This window comes from Boleophthalmus pectinirostris, unplaced genomic scaffold (genome assembly GCF_026225935.1).
Source record: "Boleophthalmus pectinirostris isolate CB_2022bp ecotype Guang Dong unplaced genomic scaffold, ASM2622593v1 HiC_scaffold_10, whole genome shotgun sequence".
NCBI classification, from domain to species: Eukaryota; Metazoa; Chordata; class Actinopteri; order Gobiiformes; family Gobiidae; genus Boleophthalmus; species Boleophthalmus pectinirostris.
This window is the reverse complement of record NW_026570971.1, coordinates 19553248-19577232: the sequence shown is the minus strand read 5'-3', so window position 1 is coordinate 19577232 and position 23985 is coordinate 19553248. Positions and strand designations below refer to the sequence as shown.

At 39.7% G+C, this 23985-nt stretch overlaps 3 protein-coding genes across 3 annotated transcripts in view; 1 reads left to right on the top strand and 2 right to left on the bottom strand.

The window, feature by feature from the left end:
• Nucleotides 1–37: 37 nt before the first annotated feature.
• Nucleotides 38–3155, bottom strand: nfkbiab (nuclear factor of kappa light polypeptide gene enhancer in B-cells inhibitor, alpha b). Its single transcript, XM_020919326.2, has 6 exons — nt 2765–3155; nt 1920–2025; nt 1572–1782; nt 970–1058; nt 626–883; nt 38–543 (listed from the first exon to the last, which is right to left on the bottom strand). Exons 1-6 carry the CDS (start codon nt 2998–3000, stop codon nt 508–510), a joined length of 936 nt encoding a protein of 311 aa, XP_020774985.1. The 5' UTR covers nt 3001–3155; the 3' UTR covers nt 38–507.
• Nucleotides 3156–6943: 3788 nt separating this feature from the next.
• LOC110155366 (insulinoma-associated protein 2) lies at nt 6944–8602 on the top strand. The gene has a single exon (XM_020919464.2). It carries the CDS (start codon nt 6944–6946, stop codon nt 8558–8560), a length of 1617 nt encoding a protein of 538 aa, XP_020775123.1. The 3' UTR covers nt 8561–8602.
• Nucleotides 8603–9440: 838 nt separating this feature from the next.
• The window catches only part of ralgapa1 (Ral GTPase activating protein catalytic subunit alpha 1), a 36411-nt gene continuing 21866 nt past the window's right edge, over nt 9441–23985 (bottom strand). The window contains exons 38-40 of the mRNA XM_055155099.1: nt 23840–23967; nt 14171–14295; nt 9441–11831 (exon numbers count right to left, since the gene is read on the bottom strand). Coding sequence (XP_055011074.1) covers nt 11686–11831; nt 14171–14295; nt 23840–23967 — 399 coding nt within the window. The 3' untranslated portion in view covers nt 9441–11685. The remainder of the gene's footprint in view (nt 11832–14170; nt 14296–23839; nt 23968–23985) is intronic.

The window sequence follows — 23985 nt, the reverse complement described above, 5'->3', positions numbered from 1 at the left end:
ATATTAAATACATTTTTAAATAAAATGTTGACACAAGTTCTGTTAAATACGAGTTTTAATTTAAGTGGAGAGTGTTGGACTGTTTGCTGTCTGACATATACAACTTGCTAGACTATACACTTCACAGCTTCCATAAAAATACATCTTTTTATACACAGCATTTACAATATACAACAGAGTCGTCACGGTACAATTGTTTTAGTGATGAAATTTACAACGTCCACAGAAAATAATTAGGTGTCCATTTAATCAAAGAGCAATACGAGATCCCATCCTGTAATTTGTAGTATCTGTACACATCATTGTCTTTCATTGTTTTGTCTCCAGGCTTATCTCTTTGCCAGCCAGTCTCGGGAGCGCCTCTGCAGCTGCCTGTTTATGTTGCCCAATGCATTCTCGTGAATAGGCCTTTGGGCATTTGATGAAGAAATAATAAAGTTCTTTCTTCCATTTCAAAACCATCAACATTAGTTATCGGTTTCTTCATCACACCTTTCCCAATGTCCTCTAATGTCCATTCCACTGGATATCGTCGTACCCCACCTGCAAATAAATGCAAAAGAAACATCAGTATTTCAGTAAGACCTTCCCATGATTTGATTTTACTATGATTTCTAACACGCACCTCCTCATCTTCCTCCTCGTCTTCCTCCTCGCTGTCGTCATCCTCACTGTCTGGAAGCTCTCGTAGGCCGGGCTTAGTCAGTGAGTACAGCTCCTGCCTGATTTGCTCATTGTCGCGACCATATGTGAGGTGAAATGGTGTGTGACCAGCGGACGTGAGGAGATTTGGGTCGGCACCTTTTCTGAGCAGCAGTTGTACCAGCGAGAGATTCTGTTGGTCTACAGCGAGATGTAGTGCCCCACGACCACTTCTTTGTTCCTAAAAAAAGCCAAGATTTTGTATTAAGTCTGTGGCTAAAATCATAGGCATTTCTTTCTGCATGCAGTTCATTTTAGTGAGTTTACCTTGGCGTTTATGTCGGCCCCTAAATCCACAAGGTTTTCCACTAGCGATAGAAAGCCGTGAACTGAAGCTAGGTGAAGACAGTTTTGACCTGCAAAAATAAAATAATAAGATGTTACTACAGTGGCATGACAAACTATTTCCTATTTTCACAAAGTTGTGATGATAGAAGGTTAGAGGGTACTTCCGTGCTCAAGCAAAGTACATCTTAAATAGTGGAATAACTTTTATATGCCAGTTAAAACAAAAAGCTACTGAGTGGTGTTTGGCTGAGCTGGACTACCACACAGGGCGTTACCGCATAATATAATAAAGCAACAATTTGAAACATAATATCTTGAGCAACCACTGTGTTTTTCAATGTGGAATTTTGTGATTAAATATAGTAGACTGATTCCTAACTAACTGAGGACAAGATGGGAATATAAAGCATTCAATCCCGAAACAGATAAAAGAAAAAATATAAGTGGCATTATAATAAAAATCCCATGTATAAAGTAAAGAGAGTGAGAAGAGCTCATTTTCTACAGATTGATAACCACCTGACAAAGCACATAATAAGCATACCATCTAAACTGTCCATAGGCAGACCTTGGATGCTTACCATGATAGTTAAAGGCAGCCATTGCAGTGTTTAGATGGTGGGGGAGGCAGTTCTGTGTGATCACGCTGAAACAGGGCAGGTTTCCATGTCGACAGGCGATGTGAAGGCCTGTGTCTCCGTTACTGTCGACGAGTGTGGGGTCACAGCCAGCTGCTAGGAGGCGCTCACATACACTCGCCTGATTTGTTATTACTGCTAAGTGGAGAGGAGTCTACAAAAGAAGAGCACAGGGAGAGGAGTTATATGACCTTGTACAAACAGAGCTGATGGAGTTTACCAATGGAATTCCATAAGATAACAATAAAGCTAAGATTACAGTTTAATCACTCTTCAGCATGAAGTACCAACCTGTCTCTGGTCGTTTTGTGTGTCAAGAAAATCTGTGTTCTTAGAAAGCTCAATTATTTGCTTGATGTAGTCCTTGGCTTCATGGATGATGGCCAGATGGAGCAACCTAAAACAAAAGAAAGACATTTTTACTCAACTTTACTCTTTGTGGTTCAGTGAGATGAGAAACAGTGACAAAAATATTGCTAAGCCCACCACAGCAAAAGGGTCACAAACTCAGTATACTGAGTGTGGTGTTCTTGTAGAAAAGAAATGTGGGCTAAAGTACAAAATATAGAAGAGCACTTCATTATTATTTGTGTATTAACCAATTATTACTGAAAGGCAGTAGGCTACTATAAAAATGTGTTCCTTCAAACCTTTAAGGCATATTCTCTGCAATGTGGAAATACAATCTGCGCGTAAAATAGAAAATTATAATTTAGGGGGTACTTTTCAAATGTTTCTCCCCTTCCATGTGGTCGGGGGCGCGCATCGGTCGGATTCCATGGCGGCGCGCCTGGGACTTTCCCAGTCTGACCCGCGGACATAGTAGATTCCCTCTCGATAATAGTCTTTTGTTTATGTTCAATGCCATCACGTCTGGCCACAGCTAACCCCATTGTTAAAGCGAACACGGGTGGTGTGCATTGTTAGCTCGAAAGTATTTGTCCGTAAAACTTGGATTTCAATGAAACTTTTAGGCCCAGGCCTGTGCTTTGTAATGACAGGCTAGAAGCAGACATTCCCCACAGGAAAGGGATCATATTACCTCCCAAGAGCAGAGCGAGGCCTACCCAAGCAGACGGGAAACCTAGCTCTAAATATACCAGACTGTCCATAACGTCATGCCTTATCTAACTTACGTGTCTCCGTCTTCGGTGGTCTGTGTTGTCCAGTGCTGCAGCTCTCCGGTTACAGTGGCTTGTTTGGACTCACTCTGCAACTGCAGCGCTCGGATCTCCGCGGCCACGGCCTGGTACTCCTCCTCTTTGAGCGAGTCTAAACCACTGTCGAGCCTCTCGTCCGTCGACGGCTTCTCTTCCTTAGAGTCCCGGTTATAATCCATTTGGCTGAATATACTGGTCCGGTATCGGTCCATGGCGGTCCCTGTAGCCCGCAGCGAGGCGTGTTTGGCTGGATTCAAAAGGAGTTTGGAGCAGTCTGCAGTAAATGCCCTCTGTGTGGCTGCGGCGGGGCGGGGCTTACAGCTAGGTGGGGGATTTCCAGAAACTGTCACTCACAGTAACAGTGTGTACAGATCTGTGGCTCCTGGAGCAGAAGGGGCTTTCTTTGAGGCAAATGCAGTCTACTCAGACTGTCAGCAGAAAGCCTAAATAAATACAATTCCAACTTCCAGCTTATTCAGCCTTGACTAAATAGTCATGCACACAAATTATGCAAAGTGTTGTAGGCCTGCTAAACATTTGGAAGTTCCAGAAATTTTCATTTGATTGAAGTTGAAGTAAATTTCTGTCTGACACGCATTATGATATGGGAAAAAGTCTCCTCGTTGAGTTCTTTTGCCTTTCCCCATTTTTGCTCTTTGTGAATTGTGCTGCAAGGGTTTCTGTTCTTGACATGAGTGTGTGTTGAACACATTTGGAAAGTCCTCAAAGTGCACTTTAATAATCTTTTTGCATGAATCACTTGAGGGAGAGGTGAGTGTACCAGCCCACAATAAATCTGCAAGATGCACAGGGGTTTCCGCCAGAAGTTCATTTGTGACTGCAATGTGATTTCACTTTGTTTATCTCACAGTAACATGATAAATGTACAAGGAGGAGGAACTACTGTAGTGGAGTTTCCCTAAGACCCACACAGGCCAATGAGAGGTTCAGGTTCTTAAAGATACACACGCATATACTCAAATAACAAAAACAAGGTGTGTTTTGAGATCCAAGTCCACCTCTCTACAGAATAAACTATTGGTGACCGTGTACTTTTGACAAATGAGTTCACATACTTGGAGTAATACAACTATTAATTGCTGTTCTATTTTAGATATAACTATTAATTAAATGTACTTGCGATGCCTAAACTGGAAGTACTCCAAGTTTAGTGCAAATCTGTGAAGCTTCACTGGACTGTGACCTTTCCTGGTTTAAAAACAAACAGCAGCAGCAGGTTGGGGGCCTGGGGGAAACTCCAGCCTTGGTTACCTCCCATTGTTTAGACGGTGAGACCAGTTCAACAGGCAGGCTCGGGTCTCAGCATATGTTAGTATCAGCTCTCAACTAGGAGACTAATTTCTCACCTATACAAGCATTAAGCAAATGGCCTATGCTTTAATGTTGCTACAATATATGTAAAAACTAATTTTAAAAACTGAAAACTAACTTTACATTTAGAGATGATATTGTAAATAAAAGCAGAAGAAAGGCCTATAGATGGTCACACATGCATAGAAGCAACACAATTTGAATGACTCTTTTCCAGAAGCCGAGACCAGTGGTTCTCAAATTGCGATACTGATACATAGCCTTGTATTAACAATGGCTTGGTTACATGTAATTTGGAGTACTGAACAACAACATAAGCACTGGACTACTGGACTTAAAAAGATAAACTTAAATTATTGATGACTGAAAGTGTTAGTTAATTACATACATATTTTGTATATCTGGAACATCTGACAATTGTCATTAATTGATAATTATTAATGTTAATATGTTGTTATATGATTAATTTATATTTGTCTTCTTTTAATGCTTTGCACATTTTGAATTGTCTGTCATAGAGAAATATTTTCTCTTTCACAGATTTTCTGTAAATTCACTCAAGGTTAATTTGGAGTCTAAATAGTATTTTGATCTCATAAGGCATACAGGTGTGTCTCTATATGCTGAGGAGTATTTCTGTTGTTACAGATGTCTAAGCTGTATGCAAAATATGTATACTATGTCATTTTTGAAGAGTACCTCTTATTCAAACAGGTGTCTCCTACACATTGTCAGCTTGTAGGATTCCCTGGGCTTTCTGTACTTGAATAAACCTGTACAACAATTGATGACTAATGTATGTGCAAACTTTCAGTTGAATCCAAAACTCTTCAGGTAAAGGGTCTGAGTAATCATGAATCACAACATCACATGTGCTGATCACAGACTGCAACAGCATGACACATGCACAAAAAAAGTCCCATTAACTATCAAAAACATGGCATCAACATTATACAACCCTGGTGTCCTTCAACCCTAACTCCATCATTTACAAGACCATGACAATACTATGCAACATTCACAAGCGAATCACTTTTGAAAATGTAATACTGTGGTACATTTCAAATAAAGCTTACACTAAAAGGTCAAAATATGGACATAAGAAATAAGGTTTAAGACTCAACATGGTTTTGTTTCATTTTATTGTACAAGTAGTGAGTGTTCTGCATAGTACAGTCCTTCACCAGGGAATACAAAGTCAATTGACTGATGACACTATAGTTTAGAAAGATATTTTACCTCTGGATTTTGATGTCAAAGGACGAGATTGTAGGCCTTAAATGAAAACAAACAAAACAAAAGGGTTACATTGGGTCTTGCTTAGTTTAGTTTTCTGTTTTATCTCTGGAACTTTGGTGAATGGTTATGATTTGATTTTACCACAAGATGGCGACAGAGTAATGGAATAACATCCAAGCTCATGAAGCCATGAAGGAACAAATGGGATTCCTCAAACGTAAACCTTTCAAAAATCCGCGTGTTCCGAATCCTTTGCTAAATTTTGGCTCCACCTGACGGCCAGTGGCAGAAGGCACACGGAGCCTGTATCATTTTTCGTAAACTGGCGCATTATTAAGCTGCCTCCCCAGTGCCCCATGCCAATTGCCTTATGCCTATACTTGACCCAGCAGTGACTATAGACTGTATATTTAGTGACTTAAGGGAGCATTATGTAACTTTTCTGGTGACGAGAGGTCACTTGCTTGTCTCCATGGACAAATAGACCAATTATTTTGTCTGAAATAGGCTACTACTTCAAATAAACTGTAGCCTATCTATTTAGTCTATTTTTTCTACAGATATTTTATAGCCAAGTAAAAAAAATACATAATAATGACTAAATAAATAAATAACAAAAACAAACCTTGCTGTGATCGTCTTGCCTCTCCATAGATCTGATCTGTAACTTGCCCTTGTGACCTCACATGCTTGTCTCATTGAAATTTGTGGGAGGCTATGTATTGCTTGTGCATATGACATTAATCATCATAATGCAACAATATTTCAAAGAACATTTGACAACTGCAATAAAAAAAAAAACAAGGCCTCATATACAGCCATTGCGGGGATGTTTCATGTTCTCAAGAGGATTCTCCGCACGACCCTAATCAAGCCAATCGCCTGACCCAGAGTCTGTTCTCACGCTCATCCTCCTTGATTGATTTCCAGAGGCTGGCTCTACCCCACTGGCCGGGCAATAGAGCGTCTGGCCCGCACACAGAAACTGCCTCACCCCCTGGTCTGAATGGATAGATGCCTCTCCGATCTCTTATCAGCCAGAGCAGTTCTCGAGGGGGCGGGCCGCACTGAATAGAGACAGATCTACATCTCATTCTCAGTCACACTGCTGCACAGTAAACCCAACAAGACATCAAACACCAGGCTATTTAGCTTAAATATAAAACTCAGACAATCAGACATTACACGAAGACAGAAAACTACGATAATCTAATTTTAGTTAGCTGTTAGTGTTCCCCCTCATGCAACGGGAACCCGGACAAACAAACATAAGTCTAAACATGTCCACCAGTGTATGGACCTTCAGGTGATTCGATTTCAAAATCCATGCTGAATCTGTTCAACTACAAATCGCCCTCGTCGAACAGGAGTTTCGAGGATGCTCCAAGTCTTCTGGTGCTGATGCTGCGCGCGCAGGTGCTGGAGACAGTTGCATCCAAGCAAACAGTGGACAGTGATGTGTCCTCCCCTCGCGCTCTTAAACCCCCTCCCTCTACACACTGCTGTCTCTCGTGCGTGTGCTCTTCAAAGCTCTACTTCAAAGTCGCTTCTTGACAACAGTTGTTTATTCGGTTCCCGTGCGTCATGCCTCGAGGATTTTTGGTGAAGCGTAACCGGCGGAATCCGGGCTCATACCGGACCAGAAAACTCACCACAGCTCTAAGTCCAGACTGTCATGAGAAGGCTTCACTGGGTGAGCATGCACAAGAACCGTGTCCAGTGCTCCAAGAGGACGTTGCACGCGCGTGGAGCCCACATGTAGAGCCCGCACTAGAGGCTGAAGTGGAGAAGCGTGCGCAACTCCCAGAAGCAGAAGAGAGGGGAACAGACGCTGTTACTCCAGACCACGACTCCACGCGCTTCTTCCCACCTCTACCCTCACGGGAGGGGTCTTGCGTACCAGTAACTCCAGTCAGCACGAGGGTTCTTGAACAGCAAGAGGAAGATGAGGGCAACTCTCCACTTTTCCAAGGGAGGTGCGTGACACCAGAGCTGCCGTTTCTCCTCAGTTCCACTCCCGCTTCAGTGCCGTTCAGTCGCCCCCACACAAGCCCCTACGGCCACGAGTCCAACATGCACGCGCACCTCTTCCCATCGCTCTCTATGCTCAACGAAGGACAGCACGGCGCAAGAAAGCGTTCCTTCGTAGAAACAGACCGGAGGCCGAGTAAAGTTAGCCTCACAAAGAAACCCAAAATCAACCGAAAGCTCCACTTTGAAGACGAGGTAACAACTTCGCCTGTTTTGGGGCTGCGCATCAAAAAAGAGGTACCAGACTCGAGAACACAGCGGGAGAGGTCCCTGAAGCAGCCGCTGGGGGAGTTTATCTGCCAGCTCTGCAAAGAGGAATACCGGGACCCCTTCTCTCTCGCTCAGCACAAGTGCTCACGCATTGTGCGCGTGGAGTACCGATGTCCCGAGTGTGAGAAAGTTTTCAGCTGCCCTGCGAACTTGGCCTCCCACAGGCGGTGGCATAAACCGCGCCCTGTGAACAATAGCCAGGTCCCAGAGGTGCAAACGAAGAGCCAGTCCCGCGGAGTTCTGCCGCTGGAGATGGACGGTAAAGAGAACGAGTTGCTGCGCATTGATAGGCACACCGACCACGGCACACCTGAGGGCTCACACGTGGGAAGCATGGGCCCCCCGCCCACACTACCCCCTCACTACCGAACCCACACGGACCCGCAACACGTGAGAGCGGCGGACAGCCCTCCCTCGAGCTTGCCGCTACCGTTTGCCCAACGTTTACAGGAAGAAGAACTGTATGAGTGTCGCTGCTGTGGGAAGAAGTTTCGGCGTCAAGCGTACCTCAAGAAGCACCTGGCAGCGCACGAGCCTCCGCTGACCACTTACAGCCAAGCGCGAGACAGCCAGGTATTTCTGTGTCACATTTGCGGCGCACGTTTCCCTTCCGCCGAAATCCGGGACAAACACCGTCTCTGGCACACTGTGCGGGACGAGCTTTTAGCGGGAACTTTAGCTGGAGTTTCCGGTGGAGACATATTTCACGCGCACAGAGACAGCGAGAGCAGCAGCGGAGAGAGCGAGCCGCAGGACTCACAACATTCACAGCACCTGTTCTCCAGTAAACAGTGTCCGTCTACCTTCTTCAACTCTTCCGGGCTCACGAGACACATCAACAAGACTCACACCGCGGAGGACCGGCACGTGATGCTGCTGCAGATGAGCGTGCGCCCGTAAACCTCAAAGGAAACACGTAAACAAACTGCAGTCTGCTGTCCACCTGACTAAAAAACAAACAAAAAACATTAAATACAGGTGAGGATCACGCTCCACGCATGGTGCCTTTCACCAATAGTCAATTAATATAGTTTTAAGTTTGGCAGCGTTTATAAAAGACAAGAAACTTGTCCGTGTAGCCCAAGTTATCCCTATCGGCCCGATTTGATGGGAGCTGTCCACGGTGCTGAAGATGAAATAGTTTGCGTTTGACTCTGCAATGCGCTGTCCACGTTACTGATCTGACGTGAGACAAAATGGTTCACTAACAGCTAATTATTAAAGTACGCACTCAATTCAGGAATGTAATAACGGAGGCATTCAGTTTTTCCAGACTATGAGCATTGTTTTTTTTTAGCGGTATACAAAAACTCCAATAACTCCAAAATGCCATATATAGTGCCCACAGACTACCTTTGAGTTAGAAAGGTTTAGCGAAGAAAAGACTAGTTAGTTGAAAAGCTAGTTAGAGCATTGATTTTCATGTAATTACCATGTTCACATTTCCTTAATGCTCAAGCAGTGCAATGACTTTACGTAATTGTCAAATACAAATGCAATATTTTGGCGAAAATACATTTAAGAGGGTGTCCTTCAGAAATAATCATTGATAAAAATTTTATACAGATAAACAATATGCCTTTGCTTGTATCACATAATGTCATCTATCAAAATTAAATATGTAATAGTAACCTATTGTAATTTATTTCATTAAATTATCCTGAAACACTGACATACTGTATTTGCTTAATGTTTTTATAAAGCATAATTGTGACTCTCAGAATAAAAAAGGTTTTGTCGAATGTAAAGAGTATCAATAAACAAATTTGGAAAAGGTCTGGACATTTTTTTTAATTATTATTTATTGATGCTTTTTTGTCATATTCATACATAGGTTTGAATGTGTTTTTTTACACACTGTTGGTTTGTCAGTAAGTAACACTGTAGTGAGTGTGGCCATGCTCTTGTGTGTGGGGTCACAGGTCAAACACATGCACTTAGCGCTGCGGGCTCATGCAGTGGACAGGACAGTCAGTACATCCGCTTCATCACAAATTACAGCATGATTTATCAGCTCTCCAGAGAAACTGCTTATGGAAGTCTACATTTTCTACTTTTTAATAATAAAGTTTTGCACAAATCTACAGAGAATACAAGTAGCTTATGAAGGCATATTTGCATGTACTGTCAATTTAGGTGGACACAAATAAAAAAAAAGTTTTCAGTATTTCAATTTGAAATATTGTATGTTTAAAATGCATATTTACTAAATATTTTAAGCATTTAATGTTTATGGTTGTATGTGGCTAAGAGATGTGATAGAGATGTTGACACTGCAAAGAAACAGGACTTGTAACATCGACAGTGCTACAGCATGAGACCCCAGAACAAGAGGCAAATCAAACGGTGACAGTGATGACAAGATGATTCTGTTTGTCAATTTACATCATGTACACATTATCTCAAAATGAAAAATGAGTAACTATAGCACATGTTCGACCAAACAGAGGACCAGGAAGGGGAGACTTCCCCATCTTTTTCAGTAACTGTATCAGTGACAATTTACAGGGACACAAGACATAAAAAAATAGTGATAAAACAAAAAGTGACTTCTAATATTATGATTAGAGTGAAGTGAAGTTAAAAAAAAAGTTTAAGTCCCTTTGTTCTATGGTTAAAAGTACATTTATGTAACAATACGTAACACATAACACAAATGGGCGGCAAAGAAAAGCAGCAGTGCTGACAAGCAGTCATTAAAATGTATGAAAGACACACTTAATACCACAGCCTTTGCATTCAAAACATAAATGATAAAGATGGAGTGAACTAAACTATAATTTATATTTAGTGTGTTCATTTAACTTCTTTTGCTGACCACTGTAACATAAGTGTAACAATACTGTAATATGTCTGATCAAAGTGGTATCAATAATACAAAAACGGATTAGGGAATATTTTGTAACTTAAAAATGCTACAAGAATAGATCAAAACATTTCTGAACATTGTTGACCGCTGAATGATATCCACTATAACTAAAAGGCGAGATCTATATGGTACAGGTATCATGATGGGTTATTACCATTATTAACATATCATGAACAAAATACAGTTATTACTAAACTATTGGAGTTTAAACTCATAGTGTCAGTCCATGTTTAGCAGATGTGGTCTGAGGCTAAGACCACAGTTTGGTTTTGGCAGCAATGCTCATAAAACAGTATATACACAAGTAGCTTTCTCTCACTGTACACCTACTTATAGATCCATATCTATTATACAGTATATAGATTTATAGTCAAACATATATAGATATACAGATAATACATGTATTATCATAACGGCTAAGAACAAGGAAACATAACTGTGGTTCTCTTGCATCAAATAAAACAAAAAACAGCAACTCTGTCGGTCAACACTTACAGTCAAGTAAAAAGTATAAAGAAAAAAAAATGCAGTGATATCAGTGCTTTTTACGTTTAAATAATCAGCAAAATAACGTGTAACAAGTGCTTGCTTTTTGATCTGTTCGCAACAGTCTTTTAAAACAACACTTTCTGAATGAGAAATATTTTTGGCATTTCTGAAGCCATAACTTCAGTCTACACATTTCTTCTCGAACAGCTGAAGTATTTATATTTGAGCGTCGTCAAAACAACCCACGACCCCATTTACAGATCTGACCATAAAAATAGACATTTGTCACTATATTCGTGGTGCTTTTGGAACAATCTAATTTCTTTTCTATCAAAACTCAGCTTTTGTTTGTACATCCATGTCCACCTATGGTACAAATATACAGCATCTACGCAGCACCTGTTTTTTCTCTTGCAATGTGCTCTCATACATGATAGGGACATGAAGTAATACTCAAGGCCCACTTGTCCAGCTATTTTTTTTTTTTTTCAAAAGCATGGCTGAGAATAGACAGCAAAAATAACAGCTTCAGCCACAATTCAATAAATGTTTTTCAGTACATTGTGGTATATGATGGTATAGGAAATGTATAACACAAGCTCTATTTTTCTTGATTATGTTGCAAATATGCTGGATATATTTTGTGCTGAAGTGAAAGTCTATAAGCTTAGGTCTTATTGGCAGACCCAGACGAACGGCGCAGCTTCATGGACATGCGACTCTTGCTAGTCCTGGGAGACATGGGGGACGCCGAGTCGCTCCCGGCCTCCCCAAGAGCCGGACTTTCTCCCCGAAGAATCTCGAGGCAGGAGCCTGATGATAGGGTGAGGGGTTGAGTGAACAGAAAAGGAGATGGAGAGATGTAGACAGTAGTTATCAATACATTGCATAATTTTATGTCCTGTAAAGATTCATAACACGTGGCATATAATGGGAGCAAAGGGACAGACAGAGGATCTAAAGAGGTTACTAAATTCATATTAGACTAACGTGAAAATGATTCCTACTAACAACAGTAGATTACTATGAGTCCTGGATTAAGTGTGGAATGAAATAAAAAAGGAGATAGCAGACTAGAAAAAAAAACAAGATTAACCATCACTAGTCAGAACTAACAACTTAATTGACACAAATAATGTCTCTAAACTAGTTTCAAACCCACTAGACTATAAAACTTAGGTTAGAGAAAGTTACAGTTCCACTTAAGCCAATCAAATCCCTATATTGACACTTCTTGTTTGAAGTGAGACTTCTTGTTTATTCTCAAAACATCTCTTGAGATCACACGTCATCATTATAAGATACTCAAATACATATAACATCAGTTGTCTAATCACCTTCTAATGCAAGATATGAAGGCTGAATAAGTTACAGATCTTGTCTGTGTAGTTCATGTGGCATTATGAATTTTATACACATGAACTAAATTGATGAAATAATGTTAATTTATATACTTCTATATTTACCCTATGTTGGCAGACTAATCTAGCACTATTTACTATGAGTCAATAGGCTACAGTACACATCTGGGATCTAAGCATTACCATTCACAGCTAGCATGAAGGACCTTCTGCTTGAGGCCCTTGCCCTTCACCCTGAGCAGGTTCAAACTGTCGATTGGTTTAGGGACTATGAGATACAGAGCACTGTGCTCCTCTGCACAACAGTGGAGGTGAGAAAGCATGAAAAGAAATGAAAAACATCAAGAACTGTGCAAAAAAGAAAATGAATATGAAAAGGAGTAATAAAATGTTTAAAACAAAAAGATGTACTACAGACCCTAAATCAAATATGCACTTTACTATACATGATTTCTTAAAATGTGCTTTAAAAAATGGGTGTGTAAGATTCATACTCACCCTGCCAGAATAAAAATCTTTATGGTTGTTAACATTAGCTAATTTTATTGAAAAGTAAATATGAAAAATTGATATATAAAACATATTGATTTTCTGAAATTCTAAATAACTGCCCAATAGCCTGCCAAAAATAATGATCATTTGGTTTAAAACTAATAAAAAGCTACAAGTGGCATTACACTGAAATAAATATATTCAGGAAGACAGGAGCATACAAAAGGTAAAATATTAGTTTCACCACATCAGTGTCTCACAATGCAGGTTAATGAAACAAGTTGGTGACATTGAACACATGAAAACTTTGTTATATGAAGGAAATCTCACTCCCGCTCACATAAGTGCAATTTAGATGAGGCTTTATTATAAGTTTCTATGTGTGTGCAATATAAAAATAAAATTAGAGCTATGACAAACCAAATTGCACCAACAAGTGGAATGAAAATTTCCTTCATCAGAAATGTGACAGTAAAATTCAGAGGAAACACGGGGTCAGTAAACAAACACACATTACAAGGAGATATAAGATTTAAGAAATGGTTAGGCAGAAAATGTCAGTGGCAAGAACCAATCAGAACAGGGAGTGTCAATCATGTGACCAGGCTTACCTTCTTAGCAATAGGCAAGTGAGACATTACGATCTAAGGGATGGGGGGAAATGGGGAAAATAAACAGAAATAAAAATAATAAAAAGGGGAGTTTAAAGGTAAAATTAAAAATGGGCAAAAAGAAGATACAAAAATGGTTGTTCATTGTGCAGTTAAGGGACCTGTGAGTTAACTTGAGGGAGGGAGGGAGACAAAAAGAGCAGGGCTTCAGTCTTTTTCATGATTTGAGAGCACAGAATCAAAAGATTATGGTCATTTTATTCCAATTCATGATTTTGATTGTGGGCTCTGAAATGTTTTTGAAGGTGAACAACACAAAAACAGCCATCTGTATTTTGCATGTTACGTTATTCAGCTTCAAGGCAAGGTGATTATTTTATGGTAGTTATTGTCAATATTATTTGAGGCACATTAGCTTGAGAGATAAGCAGCAGGATGTCAATTACACGCACTCGTTTAGACAGTCACACCTCAGTGGTCGCCGCGGCAACCCTGGTTAACCTCATTATACCGAAACGTGTGCCGTTTGTTTTAGTAATTATGACACATTGAAAGCATACAAACCTCATACTCATACACTATTACATTAATTAACCAAACAAATGACGCCAAATTATTTTAGATTAGATTTTCTCATCTTTAATACTAATATTAAACAATATATTTAGATAACATGTTTCAGCTGTACCTGTATCAGAAGGAAAATGTGTGCACGGAGCTGGAGTGTAGACTCGAGCAGCGTAATCCTCAAAGGTTGTGGGTTCCTGGTGATGCTGCACAATAGTTTCAAGGTATCTGGCACGCTCTTCATAGCTGATGTCAAAGGTTAAGGTGAAAAAATGTAAAAGGAAAAAGCAAGAAAGATTATGAGAAGGAAAGAGTGGATCAGACATTGTAGTTTGATTTAGATTTTAGTTCACATGAAAAAGCTTAATGTTATAGGAGAAAAATAGCCCCATTTTGCCAAGAAAAACAACGGATTCAAAGTAACTCAATCTCATACATTGTCCATAACCAGCATCTTCAAAAAATTATACAAATAACAAAAAACAAAACTAATAAAAGCAGCTGAAAAACAAAATAATAACTAAGCAACAAAAGACAGAACAGTTTCTTCACCAGAGCATCATTATTTGCTTTTATAACCCTCATAATTTCCTATTAGAAAGATTATGTAGGTCCATACTCTTCTTATCTATATATCCAGCCATAATGACAGCTGCTGAGCGCACACACATAACTCAACCCCATTAGCTCCCAATAGTAAAGCCATTTGCTACAATAACAGTGGTTTTCAATGGCTGCATGTATCTGTATTTGATAAGCCTGGGTCCCAGAAATGGTAGTGAACGAGCTTTATGGGCGACTGTCTATGTAAGTGCATGTCTCTGTTTAAATGGGATTAGGCCAATGAATCTTCAGAATGAAATCTGTGTGTTTGTGCCTCAATGCGTGGCCCTCTGTTGTGAATGGGCCAGCCATCTGTAACAGCACCCATGGGTTTTCTATTGGGTTACACAGGCAGTCTAAGGGTCTCAGAAGGAGAGGGGTTCAGGTCTAATGGTAACTGATCCAGTTAGAGACAATGATAATAACAACAGTATGGCTCCTTTAAAACGAAGGGACAGACTGAATGACCAAAAGTCAGAGCAAACCACTGGGCTGGTGTAAGCAGGCTGCAAATATTGGTATTACAGAAAAAGTGGATAGCAGTTACTTGAATTCATTAAACATACATGTTATATTTTTTATAGTTTCAAGGCAATATAATATAAACCTTTACTTCAGTAATCTTTATAAAAAGTCTGTACATTGAGATCTGCCAATATATAAAAGTTACAGTCTCTGCAAGTTGAGAGAGCTTTGGGGAAACGAGTTCAATATCGGAGCGGATCAGAGAACTTTACAACAGAGCCATTGTCAAGAATTATAAACTTCACAAAAACAGATGCAAACTATTTCAAATTTGCTCAGCATATTTGATATGTGGTGAAAAAAATGCACATAAAAAAATTAGAGTATATATCCTAATGATAAAACCACTATTACTAACTATTATACTGCACTTGCTCAGATCTTAATTCCAGTGAAATTGATTGATTTGCTCAAAGTAAAAATAGCAGTTTTCTCCTCATTTAGCATGCTGTAAATCACAGTGGCATATGAAGGAAATGAAGAAGATTGGAGGTGCAAAGCAAGTGCGATGCAGTGGGCGGAAGGCAGGGGCTGACTTGTAAAACAGAGTGAGAATCGCAGTATGTCGGCCGGAGGATGAGGCAGGGGAAGAGCAGCAGTCTCAGCAGCCGTCACGCCGCGGCTCCATGTGACGGCTCTGCTCGCCTTTTCCTGCTCCCCGCTCCCCTGCATCGCACTTTCGCCTCTGACTTCTTCAAGTGTGCCAGGATGTGAGACAATTAGGGGAAACAATTAGCCATTTCCGAACAATGCTGTGCTGTTGTTTTAGCGTGAAGCAGCAGAGGTGGGAAGAGAAAGAGAAAAAAGAAAGTTACTTAAATATAAGAACTTTGAAAAGGCCAAAACTGAATAGATAATACACTTTTAACATCCATTAAAAGAAAAACCATGAATACAAATTGGTACAAATGACACTTAGACAATGCCCTTTCAGTAGTTAGAAAATTCAAGACATGGCAATATTAAAAAAAAAAAAAATTGGTCCAGATAACAATAATTCGATTTTTTTTGTCTGTCTGTTTTGCCATCCTTCAGAAATGTTCTAAAACATGTCTGGAAATGTTCAGTATCTACCTGTACCTGTATCTTCATCTTTTTTCAAAGTATGTATTTGTTGCTTCTACAAACTCGTTGTATGCCCAATGCCTCCAATACACAGTCCATCTCAGAACAAAAGGAGGAGGTCAAAAGAACTCCAGCAGCAGAAGGGACTAATATTGAGCAGAAAGTAAATAAATAGATATTGTAGCACAGCTGGGATAAATGACTGGAGTTTTTGTTCCTTTTTCACTGTCTATTTCCTTTGTCTCTCTGCTCTTTCTTCTTCCCAGCGTGGGCTTTCTGCATGTGGCCCCGTGTCACTGTGGCACAAACACAAACTCACACTGAGCGGCAACACAACAAGACACAAGAAGCGCTTACAACTTTGATAACTTTGGCACGATAAGAGGAATAGGACAACAACATCTACTGTATAGCATTTACCACTTGGTTTAAGGTTGTCAAATTATCTATACAACACTCTTAGATACTTAAACTTGTATTGAGACAGGATTTGATTAGAACCATCTTTATTACTAGGACTGTTCCTTTTTATATGATTTTTAGTATCAGTCTTAATCGTTATCTGAACAAGTTTCTGTTGAAAATGGCATTCTATTGTCCAAGTATTATTTTTTACTTCATCGTAGTATCATAATCAGTATTGAGTACCAAGTCTTTTCTCACTTTGTTATAAAATAAAAATTGTATCGTGATTTTTTTTAGATTTTAATATGTGGTATTAATAAACTCATTTTGCAGCCATTCTTTTACCAAGTGTTCCTTGAGTAGTTATTTTGAGGTTTCCTGTTGATGTAGACTTGCCAAAGACACCAGACAATTTAGTCTAACAATCCATTTTTGATCATATCCTTCTGCTGCAGCTTACAGAAAGACACTGTGTGGAATTAAGACCGATTTGCAACCAATCCAAGCTTGACTGATTAAGCCCTAAAATAACTTCAGTGAGTGAATATTTACACTACCAGCATTTGACTTTTCTGTACTCATATTCTTTTCTTTTCAGCAGTTCTTTTTGAAAACTTGACCTAGGAGGAACATTATTTGGCAACCATATAAGAAGCCTTTGGTAAACATCTTGTATAGTCCATCTACACAAATGAAATCATACATAAAAACTGTAAGGTAAAAAAGGCAGCTTGTATCTGTCTCATTGGCACCCCTACCTCACTCTCCCTGTGGTCCGTCCAAATGGTAGCAATGAAATGTGCCGTAATCGAATTTCAGATGGGCCCTCTTATTAAGTCATTAGCAGCAAAATATCTCGCTTTCTGGGAGAGAAAAGGGAAAGATTATAAAGGGAGAGTGACAGAAAGAGAGGAGATAGAGCCACATTGGAGTCTAAAAGGTGGACAGGGGGACGGCGGGCAAATATAAAAAGGTTCTTTTGTGTGAAGTCAGAAACTCATTTTCTTGGTGCGGTTGAAAAGAGTGGAGAGCGCGTTGGTGCTGTCCCTGGTCCATTTCAGAAGCTTTCTGTCCCTCTCTCTCCCGCGGCGCTCTTCATTGTGCTGATGTTCGACTCCTGCGATCACTTGAGACCGAGTGAGCGGCAGAGGACGCGAGAGGAGCAGAAGGGAGCTTGTTAGCGCATTAGGGGTCGAGCAGACAGGGATGTGTGGTTTTGAATATTTAACTGACGACTATGACATTATATTCTATTCATTCTAGTCATAGATACATAAGCTGCTTCTTAGAATTTGCCATTGCATAAGCAAACAAACCATTCAAAACAAAGGATATCTTGCATGGCTACTAATGTTTGCTGATATTCATTCATTAATGTTTTAATTTATTAATTTGTTCTTCTCATGTAAATGCACAGTTAAACATTTTTATGATTGTAGAGGAGCACATAAGAGAACACTATACAACAAGATACATCGTTATTTTAATCATTTGATAGGAGGGAAAATAATGTAATGTTTGTCTGACCTTTTATTTGCCACACAGATATAATCCTCTCTGTTTGGAAAGATGAGTTAACTCATCTCTGATTTGCCAGTATCCGCACTGTCTTGCCATCTGCACTTCAGTAGTAAAAATCCTGTGATTAAAAGTTAAATCTCATATTTTCTTAAAATAATCAACAAACTCCTGCAAAATTTGCTGAAGTTAAAATCAATAACAAGTACAGGCTCCGTGCTAACTGCATACAAATGGGAGTATTGACAGCCACTATAAAGCCTGTGCGAGCAAATCAATACTGGTCGAGTGAGTCCGTTCAAGCAGAAGTTATCTTTGAAGCAGCACTGCATATAATGCCAAGTATAACTCTGAAGCAGAGGCCTTGTGTCGTCAGTGATTAGACACTGCACATCACCATTCAATATGCTGATACTTTAAACACACAACCAATTAGTTACATACTAATTATACACCAATCTATCTCGAAAATGTAATTAAATGTTTAAACTTAATTTTGATTTATAAAAAGTAAAAATGAGGGGACAAATATATCCACTATATAACAGTTTTGAGATTTATAAAAATCTACAGAAAAAATATTTGTTTTATATTCACTTTTGCAATTTCACTTTTGTATTAAAGTAACTTTACTAAATAAAATTTTGAAATTAAGTTATTGTCAAAAAATATTTGCTTTCAGTATTATTTGCAGTACATTTTGGAGCTGTAAACTACTGAATGTTGTAAAAGTCACATAGCATTAAAACCACAGTAGTTGAAAAAGATACCTCTCTTTCATATTTGCTGTATCTCAGTCGGCATCTCCCCAGCGCACTGAGGTCCAGCCTATCTGTCCTCTGCACCCCAGGCATTGGAACAGACAACAGAGAAGGGGACATCAGAGGGATAATACAATTGGAAAAGGTTTACAGTGTGTAATGATAAACCTGTGTGTGTGCGTGCGTTCATGCCCAAAGGAACAAGCTAATGGGTTTATATCTTTCTGTGATAGCAATGATATGGAGGCTTTGTGATTTCATTAAGGCTGCACGTGTGTGTTCACGTATGGCAAGATGGGGACACAGATAGGTCACTCTGATGCAGTTGTTATTGTTAGGGGCAAGTGCACATGGCAGCACAATCGTGTTTAATGCTATTTATCTGCTCTTTAAACTAATCCTGAAATGAAGGGGAAAAAGTATTGAAATTCTAATCACCACTTTTTCACCAGTTCACCTTAATCTGCTGAAAACACAGCAGCAATCACACGACATCAGTTGCAACTAGGAAGCCCTGAAGCAGCCAGCACAATCCTTATTTCACATGTAGGCCATAAACCGCCGTAATAATAATACATTAGACAGATTTATTTTATTCTTATCTCAAGGCTATAAAACAATATTTGCCCACACCATCAGTACAAGGTATAGACATGTATGCTACATTAAAAATGACATTTATATAATTTCATATGAATAAAATGTCCCTTTGAGCAAGATTTCAAAGTCGTAAACCCTTCTATATGTATTTGTTTTCTTTTATTATGTCAGTTTCGATAGCCTATAATATATGTAATACAGTATTAATTATGTTATATATCATGTAATCACTTTTTGTCTGCCTCTTTAATAAAAAAAGGCTCCAAAATCAAAAACAAATAAAAAAAATGCAAATACCAGGAATAATTGGGTACTGATGTTTTCTTTTTAAATTAAACATGATCAAGAACATTTAACAGAATTATAACATATGACTTTGTAAATTAAATGAATGGTTAATTCTAAACTGTAGTTTATTTCATATAGTTATTATTTTTATAAATCAAATGTGCAGGAACCAATAGGGCTCACACTACACACTTCAACTTCAGTTACATTTTGTGGACTTGTGTGCAATGGCCCCGGCTGAATCTTAAACAGCTCATCACTTGAAAATGCTTACATTCAGATCGGCAACCCGACAAAGTGCATCCATGTTCTGGGACGCATAAGCGGCGACACACTGCAGATTAGCTTGTTTACTGGTCAGAGGGGGGTCCGCGCTCAGAAGGTGCGCTCAAGCCGCTGATGGCTCTAGCGCATGTGTCCACACGGGGAGACACAAACTGACACATACACAAGTCATTACAAGAATCATACATGCCGAAAATTAGACTAAAAACCTGATGAGCTGCAGTGAAAGTAATCGTTTTCGCTCACTCATTTTTCCTATGATTTATCTATGAGGAACAGGACTATCTAAAAGTTATGTTTTTTTATTACCTATATATATAAAATTACTAATGCAAAATAGAGTTTCTAGAAATGTTGCATCATAGTAAAATAACATTTTAAGAACATTTATGTAGAATTATGCTATTGCAGAATGTCACTTACACACCCTTCCAACAAGCTTAAGCATCCAACAAGGCAGCTATAACCATACAGACACAAGACACAATTCCCAAAGGAGACCACGAAGAGATTAGCAGTGACCCTCCTCCTCACTCCTGCCTTTTCATTTCCTACATTTACCCAATGGGAAACAATTAAACTTAAGCACCTCCTTCTGCCTGCATTCACACAGTCATTCTCTTAACCACAATCTTATTATGTTTTTACGCTACAGATATCTAATGTCCAAATGTCATGTCAATTTAACAATTACATTTCTTCTTATATATAATGCGTAAAGGCTACTAATGAATTTATTTCTGAAAACCAGCTTTATCTCATATCGCTGCAGTTGGCAGAGCCCACTCTTGCACGGCAGCAAAGTCAGAAGAGGTGCTCCTTCCACAGAGAATAGGTGGCGTAGAGGATAAAGGATACCATGACCCCATTTTAGCATCACCAATAACAAAATGTCTTCAATTTGTAAGGTTGCGCCCTCACCTTTTTACTGTGGTGAGGGACACACACTCCTTGTCACACACGGCAGATTGTAGCCTGACTGGGACAATGGAGCCTATTGTGGGGCCTGGCACAGAAAGGCCAGGCAGGCCGGTAGGCGTTTGGCTGCTCCCTCTCTCTGTGTCTATGTGTGTGTGGATATGGGGGATAATAGCACTACATGCCCAGAGCTGCCATCATTTCAGTGGGAACAGAGTGTGAAAGAGAGACACACACAAGACCATAAAATGCACAAACGCACAACCGCAGCACTGCTATCACACCAAGCCATATGCTGACCCCAGCCTCAGCACAGCTATCTCTGCCAATCAACAACTAGAGGGGATGTCCCGCGCACACAACGGAGCAACCAAACACCACAAAACACTCTAATCCGAAGAGTCAAACATATAGGTATAACACAGGCTCCATGAAATACATACATGTAAACCAATGGATGACATGTAGTGGACGCTAATGCCCGTCAACACTGGCTGGCAGAGTGGAGTGATTTGTGCATGTGTGTGTGTGTGTGTAGGAGCTTAGCATCTTTCCAACATTGTTCCCCAGAAGCACAATCACCCGAGAGCAGATGGAGGCTGGCCACACACACAGACCCGCGCATATCCTCTCGCACAAATATTCACTCTGTATACAGTCGTATGTCCGTCAGATGGCCAGACAGCTGCGGCACAGACACACAGGTGAACCTTTGCCCATACTGGTGACAGATCGCAGTGACGGACTGAAGGACGTCTGGATGCAAGATTTCACAATGCACTTTTCCAGGCACTTTTCTGTGCTAAACTTTAAATGCACTTACTTTGAATAGAGTACATTGCACACAGTGTTAAGATTTTCATGTAGCAAAACTATTTAATAAAAAAGAGCACAAAATCATTAAATGTACTGTAATGCAAATTGCATAGTTTGTGGAATTTATTATTTCAAGTGATAATCTAACCTTTGTCTACTTAAAAGTTATTTTCCATTACGTTTGGCCTGAAAGATACTTGATATTGATGATTACACATATTGCTGTATATCAAGTCACTGTTGAGGGTCTTGGACTGCTGCTGCACAGAGTTGATATGCAAGATAGATCTGTGCTTATAAACAACTGCCCCAGCAGCCTGGCACCCTCTGTGTGTGGTGTGTATGCCTCCATGTGTGCTTGAGAGATTTTGGATGGTTCTAGTCATGGTGAATGAAAGATCAGAGAAAGAGAAAAGGCAGATGGACTGCCCTGAGGGCCAAGGAGACAAAAATGAGGGAACAGAGGAAGACAAAAATGCCAGTTAACCAATGACACACTTAGGCCTGCCAACCTATCCCCCACGAACCCCTGTGTCCAACCATCAATGCACGTAGTCATGCCGTTTTAGTTCGGAGAAGTCTGCAAAGGGGCACGTAACCTTTAACTTGTGAAGCTCAAGAATCTATATTCCTATTCCAGTAACTCCAGTAATTCCAGTAAGAGCGAAAGCCTAGTTAATATATGTTGACCCACTGCATATGAAATGATAAGATGAGGTAAAAAACTATAATAAGTACTAAAATGCATGTGCAACTCAAAATAGTAAATAAGATAGCCCATGCCTCAGACAGTAATAATTTGTACACTTAAATTTGTGGATACATCAAAAAAAGTTGTTTCTCTTAGCAAAAAGGACATGAATGAAGCCAATGGAAGCAAAAACTGAATGAAAAACAAAGTTATCTGTGAAGACATAGAGCAGACATCTGATAAGAGAAAAACAGAGAGGCACTGAGATAAGGATGGGGCTGTTAAAGAGACAGAAGAGTCTAAACAGGGACAAAATGGGACAGAAAGATGAAGATGATAACGTAAAGTGTATGTGCATGAGCCACAGAGAAAAACATAGCACAATGAGACAGAGGCGTCTCACACACAGAGCCAGAGCGAAGAGAGAGAGGAAAAAGTGACAGTAATAGGGCACAGGAAAGGGAGCGTTGGAGTGACTGAAGACTGGAGTACAGAGGTGTGTAGCTTCAAGATGGAGAGTCAATAATGACTGATTACTGTAATTCAGCCTGTCAGGGACATCGACCTGCTGCTACTACCAATCAATACACACCAGGACACAGACAGCCACACACAAACACCTTTCAGAGACTGACCACTGCATGTGTGCGGCCCAGCACGAGGACACGACACAACAGAGACACACAAGTCCACAAGCTCAGAGCAGACGGAGGGGGGTAGGGCTAAAGTGGGACAAGTATATGTTCAAGAATCTCCACACACCAGGAACTTACAGGTATAAGCTACAAGAAACAGCTGCACTCAACTCTGCAAATGACATCACTGACAACAAGAGCAAACCTTCAGACTGTGAAATAATGTAGATAATAATTGTGAATAACAAAATAATTAAAGAGACTACCCAATTTATCTGTTTTTTTCTCTATTGCAAATACATGGTTAAAGCAGCTCTTAGATGTAGACAGCAGCATAAATTTCACTGTAATTATAAAGCATTTTTATTGTCTGCAAACACAGGGAGTAATGCTGGTATATTGTTAGAATGCTACTTGTTGAGGACAAAACTCTTTTGAAAGTTGTGAAATGTGCTTATAAACTCATTGCTGTGCATAATTAGTGAATACCTCCATCAACATGACAACAGGGCCTTTCTGTACATACTATCACAAATTTCATTGCCATTTCCATTTGTTTTTTTAATAAAGGATTATTACCGAAAAGCAACAACTTCAAACAAAAATATATTTGTTAAAAAGAGATAAACGACTTACCAATAAGATCTTATTAATGTTTTAAACAAGCTTAAAAAGGATACAAATTTTGATAGAGAGGAATGAGGGATTTCAAGGCTCGACTGGCATTGATGGCTGTGGCTCTGACCATTGTGGGTAAAATCTTCATGTCCACTATAGCACCATCGAACAGTGGTCCAAAGAAAGGTACCTTGAAATGAAAAAAGAA